This window comes from Peromyscus leucopus, chromosome 1 (genome assembly GCF_004664715.2).
Source record: "Peromyscus leucopus breed LL Stock chromosome 1, UCI_PerLeu_2.1, whole genome shotgun sequence".
Taxonomy (NCBI): domain Eukaryota; kingdom Metazoa; phylum Chordata; class Mammalia; order Rodentia; family Cricetidae; genus Peromyscus; species Peromyscus leucopus.
In genome coordinates this window covers 98339571-98352370 of record NC_051063.1, presented here as the reverse complement: position 1 = coordinate 98352370, position 12800 = coordinate 98339571, and the positions used below count along the sequence as shown (strand labels likewise).

The 12800-nt window shown below is 37.2% G+C and overlaps 1 protein-coding gene across 1 annotated transcript; it reads right to left on the bottom strand.

Annotated features, from left to right (window-relative positions):
- Positions 1-10378: 10378 nt before the first annotated feature.
- On the bottom strand, positions 10379-11323 carry LOC114710241 (olfactory receptor 6-like). Its single transcript, XM_028894343.1, has one exon. It carries the CDS (start codon positions 11321-11323, stop codon positions 10379-10381), a length of 945 nt encoding a protein of 314 aa, XP_028750176.1.
- Positions 11324-12800: the final 1477 nt, after the last annotated feature.

The window sequence follows — 12800 nt, the reverse complement described above, 5'->3', positions numbered from 1 at the left end:
AGGAGAGGAACAAATAAACAAGCAATTATAGTCTGATGATTTATAGTCACAAATATGCATTGCCAAATATCTCACAGGAGGAGAGATCCATCTAATAAATAGGACTTTCTTATTTGAACCTGGATAGTTGAGCCCTGATCAGGAGAAATTCATACAAGTGGATAGATGATACTATGATAGTTTAATGAGGTTGGATAGCACATACCAATAGGGAAAGGATGCAGAATTACTGCAAGTTTAGATCCAGGATGGTCTACATGGTGAGTTCCAAGACAGCCAGGGCTGTGCAATAGGACTCTTCTAAAAAGAAAACAAACAAAGGAAAAAAAAAAGATGATAGCTAAAATACAGTACATTTCAGAAAATTAATCATCTAGCTCACCTCTTTTGTATATTAAATTCATTTGTTTTACAACTGTTTACTGAGACCCTACCATGGGACAAGTACTGCTTTCTACATTTAAGTGACTCAATTAACAAGATAGACAAACAAGGCACAGTACCCTTCAGTAATTACATACTGAAAAAGAAAGCAAGCAGTCAACAGTGACTACAGCATGTATAAAAATGTAGAAATGGAAAGGTTCAATGGAGAAATTTAACAATAACAACAACAGCAACACACACACACACACACACACACACACACACACACACAAACCAGGAGTGCAAAGAGTGGCAATAAGTTTATATTTTAAACAGAAAGGTAAGAAAAGGTCTCAGTAAACAGTCATGAAGAACAGAAAAGCATTAGTCATGTGGTATCCTGCTGGAAGAGGTTTTTAGACAAAAGACAGCTCTTTAAACACCCTACAGTGACCCATAGAATGAAGGACAACAAGGAATCTAGTGTGGTAGAAGCAGAGTGAATAGAGGGAGACATGAGGTCATAGCAGCAAAGATCAAGAGACCTGACCTTGAGCAGATCATTGTTCCTTCTAATGTGGGGTTCACATTTGCTGTTTATTGGACTAGTTTAGTAAGGTTTTGAGCAGTTGGGATAGTTAAGAATTCAGAGACTTAGGCATGTGGCTTATTGAGCATTAGCATGTGTGAAGACCTGAGTTTAATCCCCGCATTTCAGAAAGGTCTTAAGCAGGAATTGTTAGGAGTTATTTCCTACACCAATTAGTTAGTTAATTGATCAATTGTGTTGCCCTAAAAGTAATCATCCTGTTATATGAGCAAGGGGTGTGTGTGTCAAGATCCATGGAGACAACTGAACCAAGCTAGTGGGAACTCATGAACATTAGACCGACATCTGTGGAGCCAGCATGGGACTGGACTAGGCCCTCTGCATAAGCAAGATAGTTGTTTAGCTTGGTCTGTTTGAGAGGCCCCCTGGCAGTGGGATCAGGAACCATCCCTGGTGTATGAACTGGCTTTCTGGAGCCTATTACCTATGGCGGGACACCTTGCTCAACTTTGATGCAGTGGGGAGGGCCTTGTAGCTGCCTCAACTGAATGTACCAGGCTTTACTGACTCCCCATGGGAGGCCTTACCCTTTCAGAGGAGTGATGTGGGGTGGCAGGTGGGGAAGGCTAGAGGGATGGAGCAGGAGGAGGGATAAAAGGGAGATCTGTAGTTGGTATGTAAAATGAATAAAAAATTTCTTAAATAAAAAAAAAGTAATCATCCTGTTCTTTACTGATCATACTTCTGTATCTGCTTTAGGACATTGGATATCTGCTAACTCCTCTTGATTTCCTTTTCTTCTACTGCCCCCTTTCTATGACTACTACCTCTCCAGAAATATCCAAGTCTTTTCCATCTTAAATTGTCAATTTGTAACAAGTGTAGTTGCACATACCTATAACTGTAGCATTCAGTAGATAAGGGAGAGGCATTGTGAATTCAAAGCCAACACAGAAAAAAAAATCAAACAAGATATTTTCTACTCATTGGACCCACTTTTTACTTTCTCCTCCTATGTGTTTATTAGCCCTGTAGTTGGAAGCAGTTGAGAACCAGTAAACACTGCAATTATTTAGCAATTGACCTAGAGAAAGAAACAGAGTCATATGTAATAATTATCACATTAAAATATCAAGTACATTGAGAATCCAAGGTAGAGACTGATTGTTCTTGTCTAGGAAACTCAAAAAGCCTTGAATACACAGTTTGGACTGCATGAAGCATGGCAGGGTTTTAAAAAGGGAGATAACTATCAAGGAAAGAAAACCAAAAATGTAAAAGTACAGTGTAAAGAAGTGGAAATGAATAATAGAGTTGGATTTTGATTGGAAATAATTGGGGCAGAGAGAAGGGAGATGAATAGTGAGAAAGCTGGAGGGTGGGGTTATGTAGGATTAGCTCTCTGTACACTTTCTTATAGAACCTACTAATTTTTCACTTATAACAACAGATTGACAAATACCTCTTGTCACACTGGCCACATGTGGAAAAGGGGTTGAGTCTCTGTTCCAAAACCTCTAGTATTGGCCCATGATTCTGTTATTGTTGAGTTACACGTTTATTTTAAAACCACTGGTAAGACTGTATCACTTCAAGCATTGCCTAGATCCCTATCCAGACTGTATCACTTTAAGCATTGCCTAGATCCCTATCCATGCTCCATCACTCTGGGTTGGTAACTGAGGATCACATGAGGTTCCTGCCCTACATTTTCACCTTGCTGAACATTCACCAAGTTTTTCTACCTTGCTTTTACTACCTTCATTCTTCATGACAGCTTTTGGTCACTCGAAGATCGTGTAATCTATAGTGATAACAATAATAATTTACTGGATATGTCACATGGCAAAATATGTACCATTCCTTTTCTAGATGTCATATCACTTAATTCTCACCACACCATAATAAGGTAGCTATTACTGATTCCACATTATAAGTAAAAGAGTAAATATAAATATAAATTCACACAAGCTACTAGTGGCAGAAATGGAATTACAATGTAAAGTTGTCATTCTCCAGAACTTATATCATTTCTACTTTGTTTTTACTGTATAACAATATCAAATATTTCTCCCCCCTCTTGATGTATGTGTGTATAAATATATACATATATCCCTTCTTCCATATTCCTAATCTATTCTTCAAATAATTCTGTATCAATAACCCATTCTTTTCTATACTGATCACATGCAGATCCTTCATGACCCTTCATCTTGATCCTTAAAATGAAAATGATTTTCTTTTTTCAAGACCTTTTACCCAAATTCTACATCTAAAATTTAGCTTCTACATGGAAGCTGAGCTTTTACTTTTTTTTAATTTATTTATTCTTTTCTCATACAATACATCCTGACTAGAGCCTCCTTCCTCCATTTCTACCAGCCTCAACACACACCTCCCCTCTACCCCAATCCACTGTTCCTCCTTTTCTTTTCAGAACAGAACAGGCCTCCCAGTGATATCAACCAAACATGGCATAACAAGATGCAATAAGACTAGGCACAAACCCTCATATCACGGCTCAATGAGATAACCCAGTAGAAGGAAAAGGGTCCCCAAAGCAGGTAAAAGAGTCAGAGACACCCCACTCCCACTGTTAGGAGTCCCACAAACAGCTCAAGATAAACAACCATAACATGTATGCAGAGGCTGTAGTATAGACCCATGTAGGCTTGGTGATTGCTGCTTCAGTCTCTGTGAGCCCCTATGAGCCCTGTTTAATTGATTCTGTGGGCTATGTTCTTCTGGTGTCCTCAACTCCCCCCCCCCCAGCTCCTACAATCATTCCTCCTCCTCTTTCACAGGGTTCCCAGAGCTCTGCCTAATGTTTAGGATAAGATCTCTGCATCTGTTCCTATCAGCTGCCTTTGGAAGCCTCTCTAATGATGATTGGGCTAGGCACTGATCTATGAGTAGAGCATAATACTATTAAGAATCATTTCATTGAATTTTGGGGGTGGTTTTTTTGTTTTTGGTCAGTTGTGTTTGGTTCTACCCTACGTTTCTGAACCATCTAGCTTCTGATTCCTGTCCAGAGATTTTATGATCAGTCCAAAGTTACCAATGTCTAAAATTGTTTCTCATTAGAAATTTCCAAGTTTATGAAACATTTAAGAACTCCTAACATTTGTAATACCCTTCATTAAACACCATCTGAGTCTGCCTGACCACCCTTCTACAGTAGGCAGACCTCTGATCCAGCCACAGACTGACTATGCCCTGTGTACTTTTTAACTCTTAGAAAGTATTGGTAAGATTGGAATATTGGTTCATAGAAAGACAGTGGCTTGCCTGCTGAGTCGAAGAAAAAGAACTGATGTAGGTGACCGAGAAGATGCTCCAGGTGAGACAGATTTTCTGAAGAAGTAAGAAAAAAGTGAGATGAGAACTAGAGGAATACTACAAAGGAGGGGAGTATGTTTACCCCAGGGTGGAAGGCTGGATTAAAAGGAAAAGCAAACTTCCAAGTCTGAGCAGAAAACAGTGTGCAGAGACTGGCTCTGGGGCCCTCACAGATGACTGGCAGACTGTTCACCAGCTGTTTAAGAGAGTACTAAATACCATGCCTATCTGCAGTCTGAGTGACCTTACTTAAATATGAATGTGAACATGTGCATTAAACCCCTCCATTTCTTCCTGTACTCCTAACATTGCTGCATGTGCCCCTTATGATCTAAGCCCTATGTTCCTCTAAATTCTAATATTCTTTCTTTGCTAGATACTCAACACAAGTTTGAGCTGCTTTGAAAAGTGTGAAGCTCTTCAGTATGTCACTCTTCACAGTGGTCCAGTCACACATACTCTCCCTTTTTCCTGAAATTCTTCCTAATTTATGCATCTAGAAAAGTACTTGTTCAAATATTATCCTCTGCCAAACCAACCATGGCATCCACTTCCCTCCTCACACACTTACCACCTTCCAGCTGTTTTTCACTGCAACCTCTGATTTTGTAACATTTTGCACCTTCAAGCATCACATGGTAACATTTTGTTTTGTTTACCTTTCATTGTTAGATTTATGGACACCTTGAAAATACCAGTTTCATCTAATTTCTTACTTAATTTATCATCTTTCCTATCACAGTCCCTGGGTTGTGTTTGACCCTTGATAAGCAAATTAGTTATGAAATACAATTACGACTGGGTATCTCACTAACCACATTTCATTGATGCTTTTCTTTGCTGCCCTCGTGAAGCAGGTCACCTAGTTTGAATTTAGTTTAGATATCTTGATTTAGTTGTCTTCTTACCAGACTGATGGACAGGTGTCCTCTTGAACACAAACTTTATCACATATGAATCATTGTCTTGGTTTCTGAAAGGGGTTGGAAAACAAAAGGTGAAAGAAAAGAAAAGAAAGAAAGCAGCCTTTGGAATAGCCTGTTCTAGATCTTGAAAGTTGTTTCTCAATAAAGCCCAAGAGTTTCACAGCTTTTATTCTTCTCTACTAAAAAGGCTACAGGGTCTAGAGTCCAAGAAAATGGTAAATCATTCTGTTATTGATCCAAGGAAAATGAAACATCACTTCAATTTGCATATATTAGAAAAATTTAAATCCAAAATTTACACTTACTATTGGGCTTGTTTGATACCTCTAGAGCCCAGGATGGGAGAAATTTTTGTGTTGTTTGTGATTTTTCTCTATCACTGTTCACTGTATTTCCCAGTCTTTTCTCACTCTTGCTGTGACTCTTGCTCTTGACCTGCTTCTCTGCCAACGATCCCTGGCTGCTTTATATGTTGACTCCTCCCACCGTCTCTCCCAGGCAGAACCCAGACCTGGATAGGTCCCAAGTTTTTCTTTTCCTCCTCTCTGTGATAAAGTAACTGTGTCTCTTTAATGTGTTAACATTGTTTGAAAGAGGATGCAGCTGAGGTGATAAAAGCACACGCAAAAGAATTTCATAGAAGTTTTGATACGTATTAGGCTCTAGGGAGAAACACAATTTTGTGTCCACGCTCTTCTACTAAGCATTAAAGATAAGTCATTGTATACAGGGCTAGGAGGCTAGGAAAGTGAACATCAAGGATAAGACAAATATGACAGTTTTGTCTTCTATGTAGCATGATATTGGCCCTCTTATCTTTTAAAAAGAATTCTCTTGGCTCTTCCTTTTAGAAGCTTAGTAACAGGAATATTCATTCTTAGAGATCCAAGAGGAAAGCAAAAAGGAATCCAGAGCAAAGGAGAGTAGGAAAGAGGAAAGTATACATGGAACAAACAGCTTAGAGTATTTCTGTTCTAACCAGTTTTTCCATCTCTCCTGTTATTTTGAGAATGCTGAGAACTAGATAGACAACTATGATTAGACTCTGAAATAAAGAAAAGGTACAAGAAAAATGTTCAGGTCTTTGAGAGTCTGGAAATTAGGCCAATGGAACAGAAAATGACTTTGTGTGGTTCAGACCTAGTCAGAAATGATCCAGACCTGATCATCTATTAACAAGTTAAGGACACAGATCCTCAAAAATATGTGAAAATATGTTTTAGCCTACAACCTTATTTCTTCATACACCTCTCTTTGACAACAGCAATTTAAAGGGCAAAAGCTAAAAATTATTGCATATGATTATTTTCTCAGTCTGTTAAACATTCTTCTGTTAGATAAGACCAAGAAAAAATTAACTGATAAAAATTTAGTGTGACCTTTACCACAGTCATGTAAGCACATTTCTGTACTAACTCTGTAACTAAAAATAAGATGTGAATTTATTTTCATAAAAATACAAATATATCAATTTATTCATTCAATCAAAGACTTCATTTTATAACAAGTAAAAAATTAAGAATTCAAAAAAATAACTACAACTGGTTGTTAATGTGGGGTGTATATGATATTGTTCTATGTATGCTTACAAAAAGCTGATTTTCCACCTTTCTTAGGCTTACTACAGTTTTTAATAACTGAAACATTGCCACTCTAGGATATTACAGATATTGGAGAGACCTTTGAAGTATTACAGTATGTGATTTTTTACCATAACATTCTTTAGACATTGAGAAGACTAAGATCATTTCTGTTTTACACATGTGAGCTTTCCAATGACAAAGCCATAAAAGCACCATGGCTCCAGCATAGAAACCATTCAAAGAAACTGAGACTAATATTGACACTCCATATGCCTAATCCATGGCAAAGTCTTCAGATGTGTAAAAGATTATTCTTTTTTGTTTTATGATCAGAAAACAATGGTTCAGAACAAGTAATGATTTTCCTATGGTGCCTGTATTATCAACATTCTAATAGCAACATTCACTCAAATTCTATTAAGCAAAAGGAACATTTATTATTTATAACATTCCCACAAAGACTGTAGTGGAATTCTTTAGGTTGAATGTCAGAGACAATTTTTGACTCTAGACCTCTTATCTCGGCCATAGTAGAGCAAGTTACAGTTGCTGATGAATGACCAGTGAATCATAACCGCCTTATTCCACATAAGCTAAGGAATGCCCCACACCCTACCTCCCCCTGAACGCAATCCATGTGTGAGTTAACACCTCAGATAGACTCCACATGCACCTAGTACCATGTAGCATTTGTCTTCCCATGCTTGGCTTATTTTACTTGGCATGCTGTCTCCAAGGTCCATCCATGTTGTCACATATGACAAGATCTTCCCTTCTAAAGGTTGACTTGGTGATAAGATAAGCTTTGGTGATTTATTGTTCAGATCAGTGACAATATCAAATAGTGGAAGTACACCATATACTTCAAAATTGTTGGAATGTTAGACTCTGTTTTCATTCATCACAAAAATATGAGGTATTAGAAATGCCTTAATCATTCCATACTGTAAATCTATGTCAAATCAATTGTCTCCTATAAACTTTTATAATTATAATCTTCAATTAAAATTGAAATATAATAATAAGTCTCAGAGAAGCATTTAAAGATAAGTGAAGACCTTAAAACTAAGGTTTTTAACCTTTCTAACCTCAGTCTATAAAAACTGTTGAAACAGACAAAGAAAATCCAGGATAGTCACATAGTCATAAAACCAAAAGTATAAACACTTTGGGAAGAATGCAGTATTTTGAAGTTGGAGATATGCTAGAAATTTTGGAAGGTATAGTCATTATGGCTATACATTAAAAATATATGTTAAGACAGAGAATGAGTCATCATACGGTTATTGACAATTGAATGCATATTAATTAGGATTAATTTTGGGAACTGAGCCATAAACAGATATATAAGAAACTTACAATCTAAAATGAGAAATTTTGTCAATATCCAAATTATTATTTACAGGGTAGAGCACTGTAGCCAAGACACTGTTAATGCTAAATGGAAGTTAAACACAAATAGCAATAATTCCTTCTTGACAGGTGTGGTGTCAATCACCACAATCTGGGAACTGGAAAAAAAGAGGAAAGCCTCATAGAGTATCCAGGATCTTATTCTTAAAAATATTTTTGAAACACTCAACTTACCTTGGACTTCATTGAATAACTTAGAAAAAGTTATACCAAGCTCCATGATGTTTTCTATATATATAAAATCCATTACCTTTTAATCTTTTTCCAATTTTGAATTTAGATATTATCACACACATTTTACAGGTGAGGAAACTGAAATTCTGATGACCTATGAAAGTTACAGAGCTAACAATTGGTAACACCAATGTCTTTGTGTATTTGGGGGAATACAGTAGGTGCATGTGTGTGCACATGTGTGCTCATGCATGTGGAAGCCAGAGGACAATCTCTAGTGTCATTCCTCAAGAAGTCATTCACCTTTTTTTTTTATAAAGTCTTTTATTTTTACCTATAACATACCAGTTTGGCTAGGCTGGCTGACAAACAAGCTCTAGGAATTCATCTGTCTCTGGCTCCCCACCACAGAGATTACAAGCATGTCCCACTATGCCCAATTTTTTTACAGGGGTACTAAGGATCAAACTCAGGTTCTCATATTTGTGTAGCCCACACTTTACCAACTGTGTCAACCCTAGTCCCGGAATCTTAAGCTAAATATTAACCTGGAATGTTCATCCATTCTCCCAATATTTTCCCACTTACTCAATCCCAAAGTGATATTTTTAAAAATGGGTTTTATTCTAGGAGGTAGTGAAACTCAGTGATTGATTAGAAGTACTTGAAACAACATACTTACAAATTCTTCCACAAACCTTACAGTACAGTCTGTTTACTCTGATAAAAACAACCCAAAAAATGAAAAGATAAGGGAATCTTGGCTCACAAGTTGTTACAATTCATGGGGTAATATCATCCAGTGAAAAAAAAAATTCTTAAATATTCTCATTCTCTCTGTCTTTCTGTCTCTGTCTGTGTCTGTGACTGTGTCTCTGTCATCTCTGTCGTCTCTCTCTCTCTCTCTCTCTCTCTCTCTCTCTCTCTCTCTCTCTCTCTCTCTCTCTCTTTCCATTTCCTGATGACACTTTCCATTGGCCCAATTGAATGAAACCAGAGGCTAACAGACTGAAGTCCACTTGATCAACTCCTCTTTCCTCCTTGGCAATAAGCTATACAAAGAAAAAGAAGCCCATAAAGCAAAGCATGGGGGCAGAATGGAGAAATAGTGATAAACAACGCACGGGCTTACCATAACTGGAACACAAACTGAAAACTGAGAACCCATCATCTATGACGAAAAGGTGATGCAGCCAAGGCTGACTACTCAACTCACCTTGCTCCTACATTAGTATCAGTAACTACTGTTCATTTGGTAAAAGTTTCAGGAACATCAATTTTTGACATAGGAAACAATTAAGTTCACCTCTACAGAGAAATATTTGAAAAACAGAGCTAAGCATGGAAGAGAGTTACAAAATTATAATTATTATCATTTAAACCAACAGTATTCTTCATCAATAACTCAATGCAATTGCAAATAGTACAATCAATACAGTACTGCTGTAAGTTGTAAGTTGTCATCACACCTCTCTATGTACATTAATCACTAGATTGTACTTTTCCTTACAGAAATCAATCTTTGATGGCTAATGTCCTCTAGAGCTATTATTACAAATTAGAGATGCAGAGACAACCTGATAGAATGTATTTTTAAGCAAGATTCCTGGACTCAGACAAAGGCATTTATATTAATTTAGTTTCAACTATGGACAACTTATTTAACCTCATTGTACTTTATTTTCTCAATTTGCAATATCAACCAGCTAATCATAAAGTGCTCTGAGAATCAAAATAGCTTATTTTGAGTGAAATACTAACAATACCTTCTATATCTTATATGTCTATTAGTATAAAATAATTTCAAGGTGCTATAGCTATCCAGAGTTGTTAATAAAAGCTCATGGTTGAAGTGATAAATATTAGGTATTTATTTATTTATGTATTTATTTATTTATTTATTGGTTTTGCCTGCACTGTGATTTCTTTACAAGTTCAACTTTGTGAAGTGAAGCTATTAATAAAAGGACCACGATAACACTCATAAATTACATTAGCAATGTCTTTATCTCAAGGCAAGGGGATCAGCTGAGCAGGAAGCACTGACCACCTCCCAAGGTCTTCTTGATAGCATCCTTGACTTCCTGGTTCCTTAGGCAGTAGATGAAAGGATTCAGCATGGGTGTAAGCACTGCATACACAGCAGAGATGAGTTTGTTGGAATTAAAAGATGCGATAGCTCTGGGTCGGACGTACATGAAAATCATAGCTGTGTAATAAATTATGACCACAGTGAGGTGGGAGGCACAGGTAGAAAAGGCTTTCTTTCTTCCCTGGGTGGAGGGTATGCGCAGAATGGTGGACACTATGTAGACATAGGAGAGTACAGTGGTGATAAGAGGAAAGACGAGGATGACAATAGCCAAAGCAAAGTCTACTAACTCAGCTGTGGACATGTCTTTGCATGCCAATTTGAGGATTGGTGAGATATCACAGAAAAAGTGGTTCATGACATTGGAGCCACAGAAAGCAACATGTGAAATGAAATAGACTTTGACAACAGAGACCATGAAACCACTGAAATAGGAAAGGGCCATCAGCTGCATACAGTAAACTGTGGTCATAATGACTGGATATCGGAGAGGGTGGCAGATGGCCACATAGCGATCGTAGGCCATAGCTGCCAGGAGCACACACTCTGTGCAGGCAAGTGAGATAAAGAAGTAGAGCTGGGTCATGCAGCCTGTAAAGGAGATGTGCCGTCTCTGTAAGAGGAATCCATCTAGCATTTTAGGGACAGTGACAGAGACATACCAGATCTCTAGAAAGGACATGCTACTTAGGAAATAGTACATGGGCTTGTGGAGGGAGCCAGTGGCCCAGACAGTGAATATAATTACAAGATTCTCTGCTATAATCAACATATAGACCACAAGGAAAAGAAAGAATAGGAGGACCTGTAGCCAAGGGGCTGTAGGGAAGCCCACCAGGATGAACTCACTGACAAGAGTGATGTTCATGTCCAGCATGACCAAAGGTACTGGGAGATGTTGAAGTCTTCAATGGTAGCACCACAAATAAGGGTAATTATCTAGGACATCAGATAAAAAAATGAGTTAGTAACTCACTATTCTTGTGAATAAGATTCATAATAAAATTTGTATTAAGAAAGACTCTCCTCTTCAATGGGATAAAATAATTTCCATCAAAATATTTTTTAGAAAATTTTTCCAGAATCAAAAGTTCACTTTTGCTACTGCCCATATACCAACACATCTTGGTGAGTTCACCAGAATCTTGTCTGCCTCTGAGTTTCCCTCTACTCTCAGGTATGACTAGGGTCATGTAGATTTTATACCAGATCAGCCAGATAAGTATAGTCTCACATCTCAGCAAAGCTCCTTTCTCAGCAGATAGAAGATATTATAAAGATCCATAATAGTTCAAAATGAGAAGTAAGTGGCTATGTAGTGCCCAATCCCAATTAATACATCTGCAATGCAATCTCTACACATAAATCTAAAGAAATATCACAGAAGGGGGAAAGAAAGATTGTAAGAGCTTGATGATGAAGCCATCTGCTGCTAATGTCTCCTAGATGTGATAGAAAATGTGTACTCATTAAATTTCAAGGAATATGATTCCCTAAACAAGACCAGTTGAAGTGTACCAATACAAATGAGGAAATTATCACAAGACCTTATCCCTACATGAAGGCATTCAAGCAATCAATGGATGCTAAGAGAGGGAAACTCTATTTTCTCCATGGATGATCCCCCTTATAGGTTACCAAATCACAAGTGGTCAGCCCTAAATACATGTGTGTACATGCCACACTAAATGGAATCATTAGGCTTTGTAGGTGGAGTGGTGAAAGGTGAAATTTTTGTACATAAAGTTCTCATATATGGAATTCTCAAAAAAAAAATAAAATACTTAAGGAAAATCTAGGCTGGCTCTGCATGTATTTTACAGTCTTTAAATTTAATAGAAATATGAAGAAAAAGTTTACATATGTATTTTCTGGTAAATTATAGTTTATTTCATATATGATGGAACATTTATTATAATTGGAAGGTTATTGACTCCAAAACGTTCTAGCAGACTCATGTTTCTATACTGTTAAATGTGACTGACACAGAATCCAACACGGCAGCTGTATAGAATGGCGCATGGCACTTTGTCTTTCAAGAACATCTGAAAATAATCAAAATGAGCCTTACTTTGATGAATTTGCTCGTGAGTGTTCTCTATTTTAGAGAAATGTTTTAAGAAACCAGGATAAAGAATTTTTGTTTGAAAAAAATTACTTCTACCCTAATATTCTTACCTACAGAGACTGGTTGGGATGTCAGTACCATTCCAAGATCTTTTGTTAGAGAAGATAGACACATTTGTCCCTCCACATCAATTCTATTTCTGTCTAACTAAGAAATTACTGAACACACATTTGTTCACTTATGAGATAAAATGATGGAGATTAGCATTCAACCATAAAATCCTCAA